Genomic DNA, 23,887 nt, shown 5'->3' with positions numbered 1-23,887 from the left:
CAGGAGCATTATAGAACCATTTATGGCTGGTGGGCTGCATTTGCTTTGTGGATCTCTTAATTCTTCAGGCCTTGTGTAGGTCACTAACTAAAACAAACATGTATATATCATTGCATGTGATCATTCTAGATGTACATTGCTGATAGTTCCCACAGACTAGACAGTGTGTCACATTTGAAGCCATTGTTTGTCATTGGACCATTAAGATGGGAGTAAGGTCCCAGTCTTATGGAATGAAAAGTGATATGTTGTGTTTCATATACAGATATCCAATGGAAGGAAAGATAAAAACGAGAGAAATGAAAGTGAATTGGTAAGCATTTAGGCTCTCCTATTTTAAAAGAGAAATAGAGCAGCCACTCGCTGCTACTTAAGACAATGATAAAATTCTAGGTCAATTATTCCTGAAGAATCACTTCTTTTTTATATATAATAATTTTCATTAAATTTTCAATTTTACAATTTCAAATAAACATTTTGCAAACTTTAAAATATCTAATCGCTTCCCCTTTTCACTATCCATGGTTCATTTTACATATTGTACATACCTGCATATTTTACTATAACCATTTCAGTCAGTTTTCCCCTTTTACATCCATCAAAAATTATTTACTCCTTTGAATTTACCTTAATGCTGCCAGCGTTTTCAGCTGTATACAGTTATTTTCCATATACTCAATAAATGTTTTCCAGTTTTCTTTAAGCGTATGTTCTTCTTGCTCTCTTATTCTGTATGTTAAATCTTCAAGTTGTGCATATCCTGTAAAATCACTTCTTAGCTTTCTATATACTCTAGATTTTATCCTGACCTTGATTCCCCCCCCCCCTTCAGTAGCTGACATGACTGAAATGTTTAAAATCTGTTTTGATAATTTGAATGATTCACTATTTCTTTTGCAGTCTTATTCAGGCGCAGCTAGGATGCATTCCCATACAAGATTTCACATTGACACAAGATATAGGGAAGATTTTCAGAAATGGCATAAGGCTTACAAAATGTATGATAAAAGATCATTTTTACTTTTGGATTATTTAAAAACAGTCTGTCTTGCAAGATTCCCCTCCCCTCACCTGTATGTTTGTTGTCTTGTGCAGGGTTGTCTGAATTTCTGGCCTCCCGTCAAAACAACTTTATTGCATTATTAAGCTCTCTGATTTTAGCCAAGTGCTTCAGGTGTAGACTTTGGGAAAACTCACTGTATGTATCTAAACAACTTGAAAAAATTGGTAGGTACTACAGTCAACAAGAAAGTACAATGTATAGTGAACTCAGTTACGATATATAACACCCCACGCCCAATATTTGCTGCGGAGTTCAAAGGGTCATATGGGGAATTTCTGCATCTTAGGTCCCAACCACACTGTATAACTAAAGCAGTATCATTATCACTTTAAACAGCCATGGATTCCTCAAAAGAATAATGAAATTGTATAGAGTTGGAAGGGACCCTGAGGGTCATCTACAGTAGCCTGAGGTCCATGGGAAGAGAGATTCACTGTTAAACCACTCTAAGAACTGGAGCTCTGTGAAGGGAATAGAAGTCTGCTAACAACTTCTTAGACCCCTTAACAAATGACAGTTCCCAGAATTCCATAGCTGGGAGAAGCCATAACTGTTTAAAGTGATACTGCTTTAAATGATGGTGCCTTACTGAGGCTTCTGACACACCTAAGAAATGAGACCTCTTTTTAAAACAGCTGACTCCCAGACATGGGGAGATGCTGCAGCAGTCTCTATTTGTACACAAAAAGCAGCAATTGGAAAAGAAAACCAGAGATGCTTCAATGTACATATGCACTTGAGCGTGCTCACAGCATCTCTTTGGATCCCAGCCTTTGCTTTTGGCCTGAGCGCAATTTGATACTGGCAAGAATTAAGACACGCAGAAAGTGGAAAAGGCACATGTAGTAGATTAGGCATCCAATCCTTGGGCGTAAGCTCCATTGAGCTCAGTTGGATTTATAATATGCACAGGATTTCAGTGTAAATCAGTCAAGCCAGCCCTTGTTCTAAATAGGCAGACGTTTGATCTTTACCTCCTATAGCCAGAACTTTTAACTATGATAGGTGCATGCCAGCAACATGGCAAATTGTGACAGAAATTCAGTAATCCATCTCTGTTTCTCATAATCCACCTATAATTGATGGCCATTGCTATAAGGTTTTTGTCTTTAATTTTTACTTCTTGCATAAGTCTGTTCAGAAAATGAAACTTGAAGGAGAATTGTGCCAATGTTTTGAGATCTATTTGGTGTAACCCTCTTCAAATGTATTTTAAATGCCATTTTATATTTGCTTGCCTTTGGTGAAGATAATGATAATTTATTATTTACTACAGTATTTGTAAGAAAATGCTATTAGTAAAACAAAACAAAAGAAACAAAAAACAAACAAACTAATTAAGACTGTGATTTTCAACAGGTATGACACTGTCAAGTGCAATGATGAGCGCTGGTCTGGTATCCTTTGAAAAAATAGAAGATATAAATGCAAGGGAACTTGAATTGGTATTTATTTTATTATCTGCCTATTTTACAATTTTGTTTAAGTATGTTTAATTGGCAGAAGGGGAAAGCAATAATGACACCACAGACGGTCAGTGATTGCTTGGATGTAGATTGGAAAATGAGCTTGGAGCAGAATGAGCGAGACAAGTCGTTGTCATATATTTTCTTGCTTCCACTGTACTGTCATTGATTGTGGTACCAAATACAATCACTTGAATAAAAGACTGGCTGATTATTATTATTATTTTTTGTAAGCACGTATAAGGGCCCTGTAGATTGCAGTTACTGGAGGCTAGTGAAAAAGCAGGCTGTTAGGGTATTTTATCCTTCTATCTTTTCCATCAAAATCCAAGGAACCTGCCTCTTCTAAATCAGCGCCTGATGTCAGTAAAAGACTGAATGAAGGTGAACAATCTGAGACTGAATCAGACACGACAGAGGCACTCTTGATCAGTCAGAAGGCAGATAAAGAAATAACGATTCAACCTGTGTTGGGTGGGGTTACGCTTCTCTTGGAGACTCGTAGTTTAAGTATACTCCTGGATTTTGCCCAGGTTTCAATGGTGTCCAAGTATATGTTTGCACAATTATAGCTCATGTGTCAGCTGCATTAATTCCTAGCCATGATGACTGATCCCTGGGTTGCATCCTGATTGGACTACTGTAATGTACTGTACATTGGGCTGCATTTGAAAAATGTTTGAAAGTTTCAGCTGGTCTGGATGGCTGCAGCCGGACTGTTGACTACGGCTGCTAACGGAGAGCATGTCGCTCTTTTGTTAGAACAACTTCACTGGCTCCTGGTCCCTTTCCAGGCACAATTCATGACCTATAAAAGCCCCAGATAACTTGGGCCCAGCTTAACTGAAAGTTCATATTTTTCTTTACAAACCAGCCCAGGTGCTAAGCTCTTCAGGTGAGCACCTTCTCTTGGTCCCATCAACTTCAGAGGCACAATTAGTGGTTACACAACAAACAGCCTTTTCTGTGGCTACTGTCTTGTTGTGGAATTCCCTCTCTAGAGAAGTTAGATTGGCTCTCTCCGGCATGCTAAGAGCTTCCTATTTAAACAGGCCATTGAAAATTATATGCAGCAGATATTATTACTAGGCTGCTGTCTGAGCTATCAGTATTTTAATGACTGTTATAAATGTGTTTTATTGCATTTTAACTACTTTTCCCTGGTTTGTTTGTATTACTTTTTATAGTGTCTGATACTATAAAATATACTATATATAGTGTTATTTAGTATATGTAAGCTGCCTTCTATCCCAACTTGGGAGAAAGGCAGACAATCAATCAATCAATGAATCAATCAATAATCTAACATTTGTCAGCGAACAGTTTAATTAAAATATCCCCAAATAATGTTTTCACTATTTTGATGCATTATGGGGAAATGGTTAGCAATGATAATATCAGGGGGACAATCTTTCTCAAATCGATGCTATTTTGTATTAGGATGTTTCAAAATCAATGCATACTGAATTAATACGAACTCTTTCTGAAATTAAATTTCCAGATTTTGAATAGGCACCCTCCTTTTGGAAATCAAATTAAAGAATCGGTAGCACACCTTCCAAAATATGAACTTACTGTAGAGCAGGTAAATAGAATGGCCTAATTGCATTTTTGTTCTGCCCTTCACCTCCAAAACAGTTGTATAGAGAAGGTTAAATAAAACTCTGTTCCTAAATTTCACAAAGATCGGTTCGGTTATTTAACTCTCATGACATGTGTAGTGCCCTCAATAATTACAAAGAAGGTCCTCAAGCTAAGAATTCCTAGGTTTACAATGATTTTGTAGGAATGAAACGTGCTAACTTGGAGAGGAGGAGGAATAAGGAGCCTATAGAGAAGATTTTATAATTATAAATTGGAAAAGTAAACCTAAGACATGTTGATTTTTCTGTAAGATTTTGTCTGCACCGTGGTCCCTGTTTCTTGTAATCTCTCATTTGTTCCATTTTCTGCTTGTGCAGATTTCCTCATGTTTGCAGTATACACATAGAAAGGAAACTACAGGGAGAATTAAGAAGTAAAAAATTAGGTGGTAGATCAATATTGGATTAGGCACAATACCTAGTTCAATACAATGGTAGCTTAGGATAGATAAGTTTCTGGGTAGGACTCTCAGTTTCTCCCGCAGCCTATAAACTGTCAAATAATGCCCTCTTGCAGGATTTGGCTGAACATATGAGGGTTATGTGAAGGGGCAGGGATGCAGAAAGAAGCCCAGGACCCAATATCCTCATGCCAAGGCTCCTCTCTGAACTTTTCATGCTAATTGTGAAGGTCTGAAGGGGGCCACTTCTGGGTTCAACAGAATGCATGTAGAAGCAACTGGGGACCTTGTCTTATCAGGATTCCTGATCAAGTAGAGACTTCTAAGCACATTGTCACATATATAGAGAGAAGCACTTCTCAAACCTTCATGCTCTGTGTGTAAAAGGCACTGTTTTGAACTAACCATGGTTTGGTGTAGTCTGAACTATGGTTTAGGAAAGAAACTCAGGATCAGAAACAACCGTTTGGAGTTGACTTGTTTTCTTAACCCTAATTAAGACTAGCCACAGTACTGGATTTGCACTTGACAAAACAAATATTGGTTATCTGAAAGCAGAAGTAAACATTTCCCATCGCCTTCTGGACAACCTGGAGGAGAGGGGAATGGGGCGTGTCAGAGCCAAGCAACAACGTTTACAACATTAAATCATACTTTAGCAGTATGTTTGAACCCAGCCAATATATACAAAGTAAAAGTGTATTTCTACATTTTGAAACAGGTGAAAAACTAGTATTATTTTTAAAATATGTATCTTTTTCAAGCTAACAAAATACAGTGAAGCCGTAGCTGAAATTCTAGTGACGGTCATATTAAAAAACTTTGAACAGCTACAGACAAAGAGAACTGCCCCAGATTTTCACTACGTGACCTTAATAATAGGAGATAATGATAATCAGGTGGTTTTTAAGCAAAAGATTACGTGAGTATACTCAAATCATTTTAAAACTTTAAAAAATTGCCCATTTGTGCATATTTAATATAGTATATTGATACTTTGCAGGGATTCCGCTTTGCTGAAAATTGGAAATTGGACTAAAAAGGTTGAAGTGAGAAGAGCTGTTAAGTCTGAAGAGCTTAGCATAAATCTAATCAGTTCTGAATATGGTAAGTTAATTTATGTGATGTAAGTCTTAAAACCAATTCTGTTCAAGTAAAACTGCATTCTATTTCTATAATATATTGCAAACTTAATGGATTGGATCCAGACTTAGCTCCCTTGACTTAAAATTGCATAACTATGATCTCCTTTTCTATCTGCTGCCTCGCTGACTGATGTAACAAGTAGGAAGCACACCACATTCATTTGACCTGTAGCTCCATTCAGGGGGTGGAACCATGGCTCAGTGGTAAAACACATAAAGGTGTGGGAAGGTAAATTGCAAACGTCATGTTTGCATATTCAAAATCAGCTTCTGATCCAATGTTGTGCTGATTTTAACCTCTATATGATAAAACTCCAAAGCTGTAATGAGAATACTGGATTCAGTTTGTTTCCACCGCCTTAAATACCGCTTTGTGCAAGCTGTTTCAGTGACGTCTGCAGCATTTTCTGCTTGAAAAAGACTGTTCAGCTCACATCATAAATCAGAATTGTTGCAATTTTAGCATCTAAGATGCCATATTTTAAAAAGTGAAAATGGACACGACAACTGAAATGGCCACAACTTTATTGATTTCAGATGTAGGGAGCTTTGGCATAGGCATTGGGCATGTATCCCTCTCAGCCCCCTGCTGGGGGAGTGAGGCATGACATGGCATATTTGGGAAGGTGGGTCCATCGCAAAACACAGGTTTATGTAGCTGGCCCCCCAAATGCTAAGGGAAGCCCTATGGCCCGCTAGCCCTACGCAACTGGCTCTTTGGACAGAGACTTCCCTTCAGGCCCCTCTAACAGGGTATCCTGGAATCGCCACCTCAGGATATGGGTGGGATGAATCACCACGTCCCTCCCTAACCTAATTGGATGAAAGACTATAGGATTCTGCCCAAGCCTATATCACCAAAAATGGCACAATGCCACGGAGTGAGTTGAAGGAGGCACCACGTCTGGCCACAACCGCTGCTCACACGGGAAGGAGGTAAGTGGCCATTATATTTAGATAAAAAATAAGCTGGTGAAGGAAAGACTCTGGAGAGTAGCTGTTGGTCTGACATCGGTCTCCTTTGCACTTGGCTCATAGCATTCTTTTGGTATTTTAATCTTTCAATTTATTAAGGGAGACGAATTATATAAATAGAGACATATTTGAAAACTCAATAAATCATACATATATACATGTATATTTTCTGCAACAGTTGGACTAGATATCCAGAAAAAATTTAAGGCATTTTATCTTGGACCAAAGAGGTTTGGAAATGAAATGATGAGCGTACACGGAACATTAAAAAGTGAATGTTCATCCAATCAGACTTCCTCAGAAGGATCAGCAACAGCAGAAATAAGTAAAGGTAAGTGATAGTTCCATACTAAATAACAGATCTGAGAGGCAGGGTTGGATACAGTTGCATATATACTAGCAAATCCCAGTGTCATCTTGCATAATGTGTGAATTGGCTTTAAAATTTTGATTGCAAACAAATGAAAGTGCAGCATAATCTCAGAGGATGCCTTTTCTTGCACAATGGCGCTCCTGCCACAGGAACAAATTCGTCCCACACACCCCATCCCTTACCTGAAGCAGACTCCACTAGATTCCCTATGGGGCTGGGCAAGGAGATCACCAATGATAAGTGACCAATCACTTATCTTGGCAATTGTACCTTGGCAATTTAAGCCTGCTCTGACCCAGGACCAGCCCACCCATGAGGCAAGGTGAAGCAACCACCTCAGGAGGCAGGATCCACAGGAACAACAGATCCTGATGTAGATCTTTATCCCCACCCTCCTTGTTTCTGACACAGGTCTTCACTTACTCCTTCTTCCCTGGTATGAAGGGGGGTGGTGCCATTTTGTGGTTTGCCTCCGGTGCCAAAATGTCTTGAGCCAGCCCTAGCAAATGAAGATGGGGGGTACACAGGAAGCAACTGTGTGTAGCAGTTGACATACCTTGGGTTTGCAAGAGGGTGCTTCCCCCTTTATACGATGAATAAACTCACCTGCTTTCACTGTTTAGTTGGCTGTTGATTTGAAGATCTTAGGTTATATTTCAATAAATAAAACCACTCCACCAACATGCTGGCTCCCAAGTCTTCTTCAGGGATGTTGGGGCAAAGCCCTTATCCGCAGGGACTGATGGCCTGCTCCAAGTTTGCAGGAAACTAGAAACAATTGGGCACGCAGTGCCTTTTTGATTGCTGCTCGGAGGCTCTGTGATGAGTTGACAAGAAGAAAAGCATCAAAAAAGAAATGCCAAGACCACCCTTTAAGCAGGCATTGGGGGGTATATCTGGGGAAGGTTTCTTTTTGTGTATAATTGCCGGATTTTTGTTGTTCTGTTTGTCGCTCCTTAAACATTTTAAATGGTATTTTACAATCTTTTGCTTTTAATTATTATAAGCCGAGCCCCTCTTTGTTTTAAGAGGTGGGGTTAAATTGATAAATAAATGAAATAGACTTAAAGTAACTTACTTAATGGCACCCCATTTCTGAATGTACTTGTTTGAAAGTACATCCTGTTAATTTTAAATGGCATTTATTTACAGGCAGTTGGGATTAGGAACAGCTTTTCCAGTGAAAGGCTCAATCACTGCAGTGGGACATTTATTGCCACTGAGTTGCGATAAATAGAATATTCATGCTCTATGGCTTTTATAGCTTTTCTTCAATGACATTAAAATTTAAAATAGTATAGGAGCAAATATTAAGGGTAGACTCACAATTCACTTTAAGTGATAGCAAACATGCAATATAGGTTAACTACCTCTGGAATTGCCTACCCTCTTAGGCAATTGACTGACAGGACAACCGACAATTGTCCATGATAAGTACATAACAACTGTTCTACATACAGATAGGTAGCCGTGTTGGTCTGCCATAGTCAAAACAAAAAAAATTCCTTCCAGTAGCACCTTAAAGACCAACTAAGTTAGTTCTTGGTATGAGCTTTCGTGTGCTGATCTACATGTTCTACATGTTCACGTTTTACATGTTCACATGTTCTACATGTTCTACATGTTCACGTTTTCAAAATATGTCTAATATCAATTGGATAATGTATGCTCTCAAAATCAACCAAGTTCCACCCCACTGCCATATGTCACCTAATGAACAACATAATCAATATTTTAAAATAGGTATTTATTACTTTAGGAGGCCCTCGTAGCCAAGGGAACCTCAGCATGAAGGACGGGAATAGGAAATGCAACCATCACTGCAAAAATAAGGAAATATGTGGACATGACTGCTGTAAGTTTCATCCATTTTTTGGCAACCTTTACCTGCGAAAGGGAGGAGGATCCAGCCTTTGATGTGAGCATTGAAATGTGCACTGCTCTGCACACATCTGAACACTTTTATGAGCCTAGAACGTGGGTTTGCTGGAGGTAATATCACATGTGGGGCTGCACACACAGGAAAGAATGTGGAGATTGTCTCACAAGTTCTTCTAGAACGAACGTCACTGCAAAACAAGGGATGAGGGTACAATGGATATGACATCATATGCAATTTATACTGCTTTTATAAAATGAATAACATTTTTTTTACAAATTATATGCCTTGGTTTTTTAAAAACATAAATATATATTAGAGTGATATTTATAGGGACTTCTGGAGAGTCGTTTCTCTTCTTCTTATCCCAGCATGAGCTATTCTGTGGTGGGGGTGAGGCTGTGTTGCTGACCCCCAATGCCACGCATCACTGCGATTTATCAAGAGTGGGAAGGACAAGACTGGGAACCTGGCGTGGTGCAGGTGCAGTGGCAGAGCCAATCTGATGCTCCCACTGCTGCAACCCGCCACTGAGGCAACACTGTGCTGAGCTTCCACTGCCTTGCCTTCCCCCTCTTGGTAAACTGCCGCAGTGCATGACATTGAGAAGGCAGGTCTGAAACACAGTCAGACGCTACAGCCTAGCACTCAAAAGATCACTTGGTGAATTACTTCACCTTCGCTGCTGGGATTAAATTCACCGCAGAGCAGTCACAAAATCAAGAGCTGTCAACTGCCTACTGGGATAAAGAGCAGGAGGGCTCCTTTGTATCTTCAAGAAGCACTTCGGGACACATTCCTTTCCCATGGCTTCCGTAATTTGCTGTGACTTCAATGCTGGCACCGTATATAGAGGAGAGCGGGATCCCAGCAGTGAGCCCCACCCGCAATCAACATTTAGCCACAAGACTGTCTATACATCCTGTCCCCAAACTAGCCCTCTGTAGATGTTTTGGACTACAGAATAAATACATTAATGTGCGACCATAGCAGAACGGCGATAATTCCTTAGATTGGATAATGCAGTTTTACTTAAATGGAAAGAAATAGGTTTCTTGACGAACATATAGGTCCAAGTGGCACGTTTCCGTAATTAATGGTTTATTGTAGCCATGCTGAGTTGGGCTGTTTTGCACCCGGCTCCCCACTTGCACATGGGAGAAATAAACAAAGATCCCTGGCTTAGCATTAAACAGTAGTGGGTGGAGCAATGCTGCACACTAGGATGCTATGGGGGGGGGGCTCTGAAGACTCTAGTGGAACCAATATGGTACTCGTATCAGTGCCCCTTTAGTCTACCTGTGCAGCCCTGACCTCACTGCCATTCAGTGTTTCCATCTGTATAGGTAACATAGATCTTGGTAATCAAAGACTATTAGCCAAATAAAAAATATGGGATGTACATTTATAGGAAACTTGGGTGTGAAATTACACAAGGGCACAACATGATTTACGAATGGCTTCCTGATACAGAAAATGCAGCAGAAGAATGCAACTTTGCTCTTTAGAAACAGAAAGGTTCAGTCTTGGTTGTTCAGATACAGAATTACCAAAGAATATTTTTACATTTTTGTAACTTACCATGTTGTCTTCCTAAAGTTGTATGGGATAAAAAATTTAATTGAATGCAAATAAAAAGTAGACACAAAACATGTAGACTTATCTTTTTTCAAGGTAAAATTGGAGTTTCACAGAAATATGAGATGAGGAAAGATTCAAAGTTTTCTTCATATCTCGCTGATTTGAGGAACAGAAACACAGAATCTGCCATTCCCCCAGCCAAACGATTAAAGGTGCACAGATGCGGAAATACTTTTGCTTTCACTTTGTTAACAGAATGTCTGTCTATTTCCAGTTAACATTTTTATTAGTAATATGGTTACTGCTCTCAAACATTTGCTATGAAATTGGCAGAGAGGAAAAGCTATATTGATTGATTAAGAAGATGCCCAGAAATGATGAAAGACAACCTTGTTAATGGGAACTATCCCAGCAAACTTCTTTGAAAGTAACTTTTATTGTAAAATGCAGTAAGACCTATTTTCAAGTAAGTTTTCTCAGATAATTTATAATCATTGGGATATATTTCCATGCAAAATTGATTTAGGATCAGGCTGTAAGACTGGAAAAATTATTCATCTTGGAACAGCTTAAAGATTGGAATGCAAGTGTCACACATTGTTTGGCTGCCTGATTTGGGCATGCAAGATTTGCAAATAAAGACGGTACACAATATATCTGTGTTAACATACTTTTATTGGAACTCGGTAGAATTAAAACTTGGACAGAGTGAAGATTTTTCGACCATATGTTAGCAACTTCAGGATGATTCCCACCACCTTTCCTCAGGTTTCAAAGCTGAATAGTTCTACCACTGTAGGACTGCCATTCATTCATCCTCCTTTGCAGAGTTACACATAGGAATGAGGAATTGCTCTTCCCTTCCTTGCAGGAGAATGACTTGGACAATTGATAACAGGGAATGAAATATGGTTAACAAACTATAGATTACAGCCAGCCCGGGCTTGTTGACATGCTTGCATAGTTCCAAGCTTCTGCTGACTAAATTTGTTCATTTAATTCGTTTTCTCCCCTAAAAAAAATTATACACCTTCTCAACCATATAAAAAACACCTCTCATAAAGTGGGGAAAAATAATGTTGTTCATATATGACTTTCCTATTCCTGACAAGGTGTCAGAAGTATTCATTTTCTAGGTTTATTTGTACATACATAAACCAAACCCATGCTATCATATATGTCCATTGTAATGATCTCTCCCTGTATTTTAGATGCAGATGCCAAATAAATCTCAAAATGTGGATCTTAAACAATTTGCTTATACTCCTAAATCTTTGCTTCCAAGATGGCCAAGGTACTGTATTGCCATAAAAATAGTCTGTCACCCAGTTTACTTGTTCATTTTAATATCAACAAACACAATGTATATTTTCTATATAAATAAGATTTAATTTACACCTTTCCTGTGATTTTGCCTGCTTTTATAAAGGTATGTACAACATTCAGGGTCCCCGTTGCTGGAAGAAAGGAATGATCCTGTTCTCCAGGAAAGTTTACCACTAGAATCCGATGGTTCCAAAGAGGCTGGTAAGTTGTAAATGGATTCTAGGATTCAATCCAATGAAAGTTAAGCGTTTTAAAATACCAGAGGTTTCAAGTGAAGAAATTATTTCAGTTGCAATCAATGTGACTTAAATGTCTTACCTTTGGCTGAAACTTCTCTGTTTTGTTTCGCTTTTCATTTTCTGACAGCTTGAGATTTCCTTGTAGCTTTTTCTTTTTGATGGGTGACATTCAGGTAATATTGGGATATCTTTGTCCTGGTTGTCAATTGGTTCCTAGCTCATTCTTGCTTTTGTAGAATTCTGAGACTAAATGATATATTTGATTATGCTAGAACTCTCTTGATTTCAAAAGTCAGTCTCTTGATCATTCTTATGGTTTTGAATTTTTAGGATCAGTAGTTGGCAATGATTTTTGCAGCCTGTGTAATCCAAATGCAGTTAGAATATATTTTATAATGAGTATGGGATTAAGCAGCTCAGACCTAAAAAACATTCCTATTGCTGTGTACCTATTCCCTAAAATAGTGTTGACACATGCCTTCTTGTATAAATTTAACAAATTCTCTAGCTTTTTTTAACCCTTTGTGAGAAATCATTTTACTCTTTCACCTGTATTTTTATTATGCTCAATTATAGGTTTCATTGTAAGCAAGCAACCTGCAAGTTGGAATGAAAAGAGCTGTTGGACAATGCCTTCACATGAAAATTTCAAAGAATCTTCAATAAATAATAACTTGACTGATGCAGATAAAAGCAGCTCTTTGTTTTCTGAACCTTTCAGTGTAAACTTTGAGTTAGATGAGATTTGGGGTGATTACGATGACAGTAGCCTTGTGGACGCCAGCACATTTTGTACTAATATGGAGAAAACTAAGACTTCAGGTAAAGCAGCTGCATGTAACATACAGTTATGTATAAAATAACCGTTATCACTGCATGTGTAGAATTCATATCATTGGCATCTGGGGGGGGGGAGAGTATCCAAGCCCACCCATACTATACAAAAGATACAAAGGGGTGCCAACTGCCTTTTGTTGGGGGAGAGAGAAAGAAAAGTGCAGAACATAGCTTTTGAAAGGTACAATAATTTGCTTGTGATATTCAAGATGAATATCAGAACTTAAGCTGTAGTTCTTAGTCTGTATGACACTATAATAAATGGATGGGGGAGTGGTAAATTGATGCTACTTCCAAAGCTCTGTTGGCTTATGCCAGCCAGGGTAGGAGATGATGGGGAGCAGACTTACATTTCTTCCCTGCACAGTTTTTGACACTCGTCTATTCGTTCCAATAGGAAGGAAATTTAGTTTTGCTAGTTCCAGATTGATGTCAAGGGTAGGGCTGGCCCAAGGGTTTCTCTGAACCCAGTGGATCCAAGCTCCCCTCTTGAATTAGGTCCGTTTCAGGACTTGATGCTGGCCTCTGCAATAAGCATCAGTGGTTGATCGCTCACTGAGATATCCACGAGTGTTATTTCAGTGGAGTGGCAGTTGGACTCCAGTATATGGGGTTTGGGGTTGCTTTGCCAGTTGCTAGTAATGCTTTCTCTTTTCATCTCTTGAATTTTTAGATAAAAATCCATGGGAAATTGGCCCCATTTTGTTTGCAAAACATAACTGGAGAAGCAGCTTTGTATATATGATTAATTTGCTTTTGTTTGGAGTAGTTATGTTTGCTTTCTACTTGAAAGTTGTTTGGGTTTGTTTTTATGTTTTAGAATCTTCTCATCTGGGATCTATAAATACATGCTTCCAGAACAACCAGAACCAAACTGCACAAAGCAAATCTCCTGGTGCACTTTTAAAAAGGTACGTGGAAGCCGGTACCAATAGTGCATACATACAATCCAGTAGCAGATGGCAGGGCAAAGTGGCATTGCTTACCTGGCTAAGAGAGGCAGGTTGGCGCCATGCAGATGCAGTGGTGGAGCCAACCCTAATATATTTATCATTGCCTGCAAACTGTTACAAGAATTTTAGATTGAGGGCACTAAAATGGAAAACCCTGAATAATGAGGAAACACATTTTTATTGATTTGGAAAACTTTGCAAAGGGATGCTGTGCAATAGTTTCTTACGTAATGTAGCTGTGTCTGTATAGTATGTTTCTTCTGTTTTCTCAAATACATAGGACTGCTCTATACATTTTTTTACTCCTTCTTGCTCCTAGTAAAAAGTCATAACAGGGTAAAGCCTTTTAAGACTTGGGAAAGCCCAGATCCTAACAGGCGGGTCTGCCTTGTTTAAATCCACCTGATTCTGGAGAGAAGGAAATGGACTCTGCAATGTGCGGAGTTCAATGATGGGAATGCTTTTAAATAGCAGTATTTTATGCTGTTAAACCTAAGTGTCTTCAATGAAGAGAACACTAGCAGTCTTCACTCCAAACACAGCCCAAAGGGGAACAATTTGCTGACCTCCCTGAGGACAAAGACATGTTTCTGGGCTCTTGATCCTTAGACTGCAATTAAAATCAGCGATTCAGAGAGGAATCTGAATCCTGTTCTGCATTGGTGTGCCAGCTGCTCAAGGCTTCTCATTCGCCTGCACGCCTTCATTTGAAATGGACTCTACTGGAGGACACTTAACAGTGTGAGGCTTGCCCTTAGTGGAGCAATGATGTGCTGGGTAGGACTGGTCCTGGTTTTGGATGCTCTGCTTCTGTCTCTATTTGCACCCTTCTGTTCAGCTGCCTAACCAAAGATACTCCTCAGGCCAATCTTTTGCCAACTCCACCTGATGTTCTGGACTGATCTTACAAGGCCTAGCTCAGGAAACTTGATTGCTCCCATCTGGGAGGGCTTTCTGTTCAAGCCCTTCACCAGCAGCCTGGCATATGAGTGAGAGTATTTAAAACACCAAGTAGGCCCAGTGAGTGCCAGTTCCCACAGTCACTTAAGGGGACTGGCAGTCAACTGAGATTTGTTATCTAAGCCCAGAATTTAAATTCACATCTCTGTATGAATATGTGAGGAAAGCGCCTTTCAGAACCAAACATTCCTAGAGCACGGACACCATTCTATATCTGGGGTGGCTAACCTGTGGCCTTCCAGATGTTGCTGGGCTACAGCTCCCACCATCCTTGACCAATGGCCATGGTGGATGGGCTTCTAGCAACACCTGAAGGGGTTGGCCACAGGTTAGCTACCCCTGTTGTAGAGGATAATTGCTATGAAAAGGGTGTGTGGGTGTGGAACATTTCTGTACAGCTAGTTCTGTGCTTTAGAGAAAGATTCAGCATGCAAGTGTCCAGAGAGACATGAGAGGTACGGTACTTTTACAGGGCAACACATGGAACCTACCATGTAGGTTGCCCATTCAACTGTGGTCTTACATTTATCTATTTTGGCTGAGCAGAGGACTAGCACATGCTGTTGTAGTCCGTGAAAACTGTATCTTCTCAGTGAACTGGGGCTCTTTTGTAAATAAGCTCTTTGAAGAAATGTCCTAAATATGGGTAAATATAAAAAGAATGTCTATGTTTTCTACATCTGCCCAGAATATGCATATTTTCTATGCTCAAAATAAAAGTGCCCTAAAAGGATGGCATGACTCATTTTACCAGTGTCTTGCCACACTTTAAAACTATATAAACTCTCATTTTCTGGTTTCATTTCCAAACATTTAATTTTGCTTTGGGTTCTTTTTTAGTTTTTCCATATTTAAAGAGAAACCTGATATCTGCCTGCCAAAATCCACCTCTCCGTCATTAACTCCACCATCAAGTGTGAAACCACTTGCTGAATATGGCAATAAGAATATTGTAAGTGAAAGTAGATATCTGATCATCTTGCTTTCTAATTATCTGCTCATTGTATGCATGTTGACATGCATATTTTGTGTGTGTGTGATCAAAATGTTTTTTCTAGAGTAGCAAAACATCTCAGACCACCCTGGCTTTGACCCATGTTTGTACAGAGCAATATTCCGTATCAGCTTATCATGCTTCCAACAGATTAATGATTGTTGCTTGGAATCACTTGTTTGCTAGCACAAACACATTGTGTCTTAAACCTAATCTTATATAGTCTTAAAAACTGTGCTTGTAAATTCTTTAACCTGGCATTCTGAATAATACCCACACAGGGGCGCCGACTTATAAAAAATATTGGGGGGGCGGGGGCCAATACCGACTTATAAAAAATATTGGGGGGGGCCAAGACCTCCAAACCGCTGCTGCTGGGGGAACGAAAGGGGCGAGCCCCGGGCTACCCCGACCTTAAGTGAACCTGTGAGGGCCCGCCCTTTGCGGCAGCCGATTGGCTGCCGCCGTGGGCGGTGAATATTAATGAGCTAGGGGGAATCCCCGCTTCTCGCGGGGCTGACGCCAGCCCCACGAGATTGTTGATGGGTCGAGAGCCCGCAACCCCACCCCCTCTCTAGATCGGGAGTGGCTTTGTTTTAACTCATTACTGAATGTATTTTAAAAGGTAACTATCGTCAAACAAGGAAAATAAAAAATACCAACATAATTTTGTGATTTTACAAAGCATAATATAACTAATAATCTTCTTAAATTATTGGGGGGGGCAGAGCCCCCCAAACGAATTTTTGAGGGGGCTCGGGCCCCCTCAGGCCCCATGGAGTCAGCGCCTATGTACCCACAATAGGACAATAAAATGTAGGTGATATTCCTTGTGTAAATTACACTTTTGGAATGATAGGGCCACTTGCTTTGAAATCCACATTTCCTCTTGTGATTTTTGCATTACAGTTTGGCTTTCGAGAAGAATATAATCTCCCACAAAAACCGAAACCTGTATGGTTGACTACAACCTCAGGTTCTTGCCAAGTTACCGGAAAGGAGGACTTTCTTATCAGTAAGAAGAAAATGACAGAAGAGGCTGACCGCAGGTAATGAAAATTATTTGTGAAGGTACTGTCCGAGCTTGGTCTGCAGTCTGCATAATTGTATCTAGATAGATATTTTAGAAAGGTCATAAGATTACAAGTAACTTTCTTGAGCTTTCTATGCAAATAATTGTATTCTAACACAAGAGTTTGGTTTAATAGCACTATATATTGTGCTGCAGATAAAATAATCTGATCTTACAAGGTTTGGTATAGTAAACCGAAATGTTTCTTGGGTGCTTTCTTTTTACTAGGCAACAGCTTTCTGATGATGACGAAATTAAGCTTTACCTTGGGATATTTGATGGCATTTTCTAACACCAGGAAACAAACGTACATTGCTGGTGATGAAGCATAAGCGCTCATTTTGAGGATGAGATCTTCAAATACCCAGTCTGGATTTTCTACTTTTGATGTATAGCAGTTCATTAATAGTCAGTTTTGCTACATACAGTAATGACCAGAATACTATACGGTTTGCTTGCAGTATTTAATGTACAATGCATCTTTAATAGTTATTTAAATAACTTAGTTTACATGAGGTTTCTGTTCATAATATTGTAGAAGATAAAGCCCTTTGCAAGCCTTTTATTAAAGGGGATTGTTTTTGAGCCAAGCTATTTGTTTTGTTTCAAATTATACCCAGTCTTATTCTTGGAAATAAGATTATCCGTATAATATGCATTTCCTAGGTAAATACATTTGTGAACAATGCCTGTGTTATCCCTGGATAAAATATCTTCTTGGTAGAATTTTTTTTATTGGGCAGTTATTCGCATTAAACTGATTTTATAATGACTATACATGATGTGAAACAATGCGTTTTTAAAATAAAATGGAATAAAGTTAGTTTGCAACCTCAGTTTTCTTTTAAGTACTATAATCAGAATCTGTCCGTTCAGTGGATAGAAGGCATTTCAGTTCACAGAAAAAGTCTTCTAAGAGCAAAAGGGATCTTTCAGTGAACAAAGCTCTCCTTCTATGTGTAGAACAGAGCCTTTGGATTCAACCAAATGTTTTTGCCTTCCGAGAGCTCTGCAGAAATTGGGTCCAGGTTTCCAAAAGAAATTTCACCACGTAGAACTGGGTTCAGTAAACTGACAAGGCTAAATATAGAATCACAGGATTGTTGAGTTGTAAGAGTTCCTGATGCTCATCTATCTAGTACAACCCCATGCAATGCAGGAATATCAACTCAAGTATCCATGGCAGATAGCCATCCAACATTTGCTTTAAAACCTCCAATGAATGAGACCCCACCACCTTTCAAGGGAATCCATTCCACTATCAAACAGCTCTTACTGTCAGAAAATTCATCCTGATGTTGAGTTGAAATCCCCTTTCTTGTAACTTCAGCCCATTGGTTTGGGTCCTACCCTTTGGAGCAGGAGAAAACAAACTTAGATGTAGACAGATCTTATGGGTGCACCTGGAGGTTTTTTCCGCTCCTCCTTTTGGTAGCATTTCCATGCATTCCCAAGTTTGAGGGCTGCCTTGAGCAGCATTCTGTGACAGCAAAAAGTTGGTATTGAGGGGCGAATCTGCTATAAACATAACACTTTTGGGTGCACATATGAGGCTCTCTAGACCCCAGCCATTAGATAGAAACATCTCCTTATGTCACCATTGTTTATTTATAAAATTGGTACAATGCAGCATTACAGGAAACTACAGAAATTATTCTGTGGTAGTTTTATAAGTGGACCAAAGAAAAGTGGCTGAAGTCTTACATTATGTCACTGCTAAGAGTGTGTTAATAAATATGTGATGGCCATTCCCTGACACTTACAAATGTATTCCTGTTACATGTTCAGACATGTTTATATGGCCATAAGGTCTATAAACAACCCTTTTGGGGGGAAAACACCAGAATTTTCAAGATCGTAAAAAGTTCACTGTACATACCAAAGTGCCAAGGCAAATGATATAGCCAAGGAAACAAGATAGACATTTTCCCTTGGATCTGTCAATATATATAAATTTACCTTAAATTGCAAGTTAGACCTAAATGCATGTTTTTTCTCCCCAATTGTCCTAGGTAGGAATTGTAGCATGTGGATTGTTTTCCTTTCCTTCTTTTGTGGGAACCATTGGCCCTGGTCCCAGGAGTGGCTTATAAAATGGCTTGCAACATATCAGGTTTTGTCCCACCATTGCGGAAACTATTGACCAATTCAAAATACATTTGAGCAGCCTAGTGACCCACTGTTCTGATTATCTGTATACTCCGAATTTTGTAACAACCATCAATGTCTGTCTGGGCCCAAGATAAAATGAAAGGACTACAGTCTCCATATTCTACAAGAGTTTGAATTAGTTTCTTTTTATTATTATTTCTGATAACATCTTGGAGGGGGAAAAAGTTATTATCCGAGTTACTTTCTCTTTCCTCTTAAATTAAATCTTGCCCAAGGAGAGGATTAGTAGTTATTAATGTTTTTATTTCACTCTTAAAAGTGATTAATTTTCAAAAGATAAATTCAAAGTTTCTTCTTATAACATTGTCTCCTTGTCTAATATTCCCTTCATTTTTCATATGCCTCTCATCAATAATCTGTCCTGCATACTTTGGGGAATAGCTTCAGTTCTTTTTACAATATATTTCCACTGTTCTTTTGATTTTAAGAGACTTTAATTTCCATTTTTAGCCACAGACTAAGGGCACAATCCACCAGGAAGTTTATTCTCCCAGCTGGGGTCTGAATAGAAAAATTTCTGGTGAATTGTGTCCAAAGATGCCCAACACTTCAAAGAATCATTTTGAATTATTTTTGCCTTGCTCATAAGTTGCTCACAGTAAATCAGCATCATATACCGTACTTATTTATTGTTGATATTTTCACACTTTCAGAAGAAGAGTTTCATCAGGCAGAAGTTCTTTTAGTAGCACAGAATCTCTAAGGCACACCCCCCCCACAGTAAAAAGATAGGTTTTCCCTCCATTAGCTTACCTGATTTGTCATTTTTGTTTTGCATAATTTATTCATGGCAGTTTTATGTTTCTTTTAAAGTCTAATTTCCCTTTCATAAAATTGGTTTGAAAATTTTAATAGAAGCAAAAATATTCTGAAGTCTTTTTTCAAAGGAAGTTTTTATATTTACATCCACTGTTTTCCCCCCAATTGCTTGCCTTTCTGGTTTTGAAGTAATTGTGATACCTGATCAAGATCAAAGGTGATAAAATACCCCATTAGCATGGCTCCCTCAAAGTATTTAGTTTATACTGACATGCAGTGCATTCCACAGAAACTGCTCCCATAAAATACCCTTTGAAATTCATAAGGCCATTTCTGCACACTCAGTTTCCACAAGTCTGGCACCGAAGACAACACTGCGGAAGAGATGTTATTTTTCAATAAAGCCATGTGGCCCAGGTAGACCACCTCCTGGGACCAGGCAGACACTGAGACTGCTGTTGGTTTGTGTGTGCATGCAGAGTACATAGATTGGTTCACACTGTAATGCATGTCATGGCTGCCAATACTTGCTCTCTCATTGTGACCATGTGGGGAGCTGATGTGTGCAGACAATCTTCTGTTGTACTGGCACAAGGAGTGCATCTTTTTCTGTTCCAGTGGTCTGTTCTGTTATTCTCCAGCCTAGTATATTAGGGTAAAGTGTGCATAAAAATATGCTTCTATTACTGAAAGTAATATTCCAAATTGCCTTATACCATATTGGCCCGAATATAAGCCACACCCAAATATAAGCCGCACCTTTAAAATTGAAGGGGAGGGGGAAGAAAAAATACCTGAATATAACCTGCTCCCTTCCTCACTGCTCCTGGCTACAGAAGGGGGGGGGGAGGAGCTGCACTGCATTGCTGGTGGCCTTTCCCCTTCCTTGCTCTCTCCCTTTTTGCTCTCTCCAGTCCTACGTAGAGCACATTATGGCAGTCAACCCTTGAGATGATAAAGGCATAAATTATGGCTTGTAAGTATGAAATCAGGCCCTCACTGGGTCTTAAAAAGACCTAGGACTCAGCTATACGACTGCAAATAAAACATTTTGTTTTATTTGTTGTAAAGTACAATATACAAATCTGACACTAGATGGCGAAAGTGAGCTATGCCAAATTCAGTGTGTTTTTCAAAACTCTTCTTAAAAAGCATTTTCACCGTGTTGTTATATGTGTGTATATTGCACCCTAATTATATTCAGCAAACAGTTTTACTCTAATTCAATGATTCACACACAAAAGACAAGGATCTGGCTCCAATGAAAATTACTACAAGTGAAGGTGCTTAAATCATTGATATCATTTACTTCTTGAATTGAAATGTAACACTATGGGAGTGTTTTGTTTAGAAAGAAAGGGAATAGGGCAACCAATTCTCAGGTGATATAGTAGAATGCTACAGTCATTATTCAGCAGAAGATTCTATATAATTTGCATTATATCTGTGCTTTCTCTCATAATGGAGTAGAGAAAGCAAAATTCAATATAGCAGGAGTCATATTTACCATCTTACTGGTCTGAGTCTCTGTAATAAACTGCATGCTGATACCTGCTTTTAATTTTATTTCAGCTGCCTTACATGTTTCTTTGTCCTATCAGATATATTGATTTCAAACAAGAAAGTGAGGTTGATGAGATCTGCACCTGAACATGGAATTGCGGAGGCTGGGGAGGGGATATTTATTCTGCTCTTGAATATCAAGATCCGAAAAGGCCTGCCGTAAAAAATATATGTTTGCTTTCGATGCTTAGACATGCTTCCAGTAACACACTGAAGCATACAATATCACACATTGGATAAGCTCATGAATGCAGTAGAACACACAATTTTAACCACACGACACAATTTTATTTTATTATTATCTTCTGTAATGGTATTTCAAAAGCTTACAGTATGAAGTTCAAAGTGGTGATCAAAGGAAATTAAGGAGCTAACTTAGTATTTCCAGTTACAGGCATGTATTATTCTAAAGTAAATTCTTAAAAAAGCAAAGGTAACTATATTTACTGCAGGATATTCCTTTGCACTTTTTCAGTTCCACCTTGTGGATGTCTACACAGAATTTCTTAGAATGAAAAGCTGGGAAAACGCGGACCAAGTTACTCGGTCATCCTCACACTAATGCAGGCTGCTCTCTGCCTTGGGTTGATCTGTACTAGTCAAATATGGTCTTAGGGTGGGCCTGAATCTGGTGCTGCAGGCTTTTGTCGCAATAAAAACATCCTGGCCCTCAGTGTGGCAATATGTTATCCTAGCATACCTACAGACAGTGGCAGTTCATTAGGGCAAGTGGGGCACTGCCCCACCAAGCTCAGTCTGGCCTCAGCCACCCCACATGTACCTACCTCCAAGTCATAGCACAATGGACCTTTCCATTCTTTACTGTGGTTCAACACATAGACTCTGCATGGTATCAGAGCCACTTGTCTGCTGTTTCAGGGTTGTCTCTGACCCCTCAGATGCCACTTTCAACTTTGCTAGTAGAGCATCCTTCAAAAAGAAACACTTTAGAAGGTGCGCCTATTAAAAAACAAAACTCCCCAAAACTGTATGATTTTGAATGACTTGCCCAAGATCCAGGACAAAGCGCCGCCTTTCAGAAATTCTCCCTCGGACGTCAATTCCGCCTTTGAAATCCCAGTAATGTCTGGGAAAATCCAGATATATGGCAGGCTATAAGAGAAGGAAAAGGGCACAAAGGCAGTGAGGACCAGAAGACAAGAACAGGAAATTGCCAGTGGAGAGATAATGGTAATTTTGTTCAACTTATTCGCATTTCATGCATCTGAGAGTGTTTGAGGGGTAGTGGAAAGGCAGAAAGAAAGAAACAGGAATCCAGCTAGAGACGAGAAAGCGAACAAAGAAGCTGATACGAGGAAATGGTGCCTTGTTTTTGAAAACGGAAGTAAAGAGCCACAAACTGGGATTCCTCCAATTCTAATTTGGCTGCTCCAGGCTTGCTAGTGTTCCTGCAAAGTGAAGTACCTGGAAGTGGTGCTGTAGGTACAAGGTAGACAACAGCCAGAATCTTACAAAAGAGGATTTTACTCTGTGTGTAAAACACAAACCAAAACTAAAACAATGGAGGCAAAACTGTTTCTGGTCACAGTGGTTGAATGAAATGTATATAAAGAGGCAAAGAGAATGTTACTTAAGAACCTGCAGCTTATGTGCATGCTGTTTTCTTCTGCCTTTGAATGTACATTGTATTGTACCATGTGTTCAGAAGTGATTTTTTATCTTACTGTTTATTCCCCCCCCCCCCCCGATTTGTGATTTTTTCCATCAGGGCTGGCGGACCTCAGGCCTGGAAGGCAAATGCATACCCTTCAACATTTCTCCGATGAAAATAGGGACGTCCTATTCCACAATGATGATGATGGTGGTGTTATTATTTATACCCCGCCCATATGACTAGGTTGCCCCAGCCTCTCTGGGTGGCTTCCAACACATATAAAAACATAATAAAGCATTATATATTGGGCTGCCTTCAGATGTCTTCTAAAGGTTGTATAGTTACTTATCTCCTTGGCTAGGGGGTTGCATAATGCCATATCCTCCAACATTTCTCCAATAAAAATAGGGATGTCCTAAGGAAAATAGGCCGGGACGCGGGTGGCACTGTGGGTAAAACCTCAGTGCCTAGGACTTGCTGATCGCACGGTCGGCGGTTCGAATCCCCACGGCGGGGTGAGCTCCCGTCGTTCGGTCCCAGCTCCTGCCCACCTAGCAGTTCGAAAGCACCCTTAAGTGCAAGTAGATAAATAGGTACCGCTTTATAGCGGGAAGCTAAACGGCGTTTCCATGTGCTGCGCTGGTGCTGGCTCGCCAGCTGCAGCTTCGTCACGCTGGCCACGTGACCCGGAAGTGTCTGCGGACAGCGCTGGCTCACGGCCTCTTGAGCGAGATGAGCACGCAACCCTAGAGTCGGACACGACTGGCCCGTACGGGCAGGGGTACCTTTACCTTTAAGGAAAATAGGGACATTCTGGGATCAAATCAGAAACCAGGACAGCTTCTATAAATCCGGAACTGTCCCTGAAAAA

At 39.6% G+C, this 23,887-nt stretch overlaps 1 protein-coding gene across 5 annotated transcripts in view; it reads left to right on the top strand.

Annotated features, from left to right (window-relative positions):
• HFM1 (helicase for meiosis 1) overlaps nucleotides 1-18,737 on the top strand; it is a 51,951-nt gene extending 33,214 nt beyond the window's left edge. For 4 of the 5 annotated variants that reach the window (XM_081914111.1, XM_081914110.1, XM_081914109.1 and 1 more), the window contains exons 23-39: nucleotides 266-313; nucleotides 901-998; nucleotides 1,096-1,227; nucleotides 2,423-2,508; nucleotides 4,031-4,114; nucleotides 5,338-5,495; nucleotides 5,577-5,680; nucleotides 6,872-7,024; nucleotides 8,826-8,921; nucleotides 10,620-10,738; nucleotides 11,738-11,820; nucleotides 11,956-12,053; nucleotides 12,668-12,913; nucleotides 13,749-13,839; nucleotides 15,682-15,793; nucleotides 16,745-16,884; nucleotides 17,136-18,737. In XM_081914111.1, the coding sequence (XP_081770237.1) occupies nucleotides 266-313; nucleotides 901-998; nucleotides 1,096-1,227; nucleotides 2,423-2,508; nucleotides 4,031-4,114; nucleotides 5,338-5,495; nucleotides 5,577-5,680; nucleotides 6,872-7,024; nucleotides 8,826-8,921; nucleotides 10,620-10,738; nucleotides 11,738-11,820; nucleotides 11,956-12,053; nucleotides 12,668-12,913; nucleotides 13,749-13,839; nucleotides 15,682-15,793; nucleotides 16,745-16,884; nucleotides 17,136-17,199 (1,912 nt within the window). In that variant the 3' untranslated portion in view covers nucleotides 17,200-18,737. The remainder of the gene's footprint in view (nucleotides 1-265; nucleotides 314-900; nucleotides 999-1,095; nucleotides 1,228-2,422; nucleotides 2,509-4,030; nucleotides 4,115-5,337; nucleotides 5,496-5,576; nucleotides 5,681-6,871; nucleotides 7,025-8,825; nucleotides 8,922-10,619; nucleotides 10,739-11,737; nucleotides 11,821-11,955; nucleotides 12,054-12,667; nucleotides 12,914-13,748; nucleotides 13,840-15,681; nucleotides 15,794-16,744; nucleotides 16,885-17,135) is intronic. The other variant, XM_081914112.1, reaches the window with a different exon arrangement.
• The last annotated feature ends 5,150 nt before the right edge of the window (nucleotides 18,738-23,887 follow it).

This window comes from Podarcis melisellensis, assembly GCF_964234715.1.
Source record: "Podarcis melisellensis genome assembly, chromosome: 6".
Lineage (NCBI taxonomy): Eukaryota > Metazoa > Chordata > Lepidosauria > Squamata > Lacertidae > Podarcis > Podarcis melisellensis.
The sequence above is the reverse complement of the archived record's forward strand: the minus strand, read 5'-3'. Positions and strand labels throughout refer to the sequence as shown.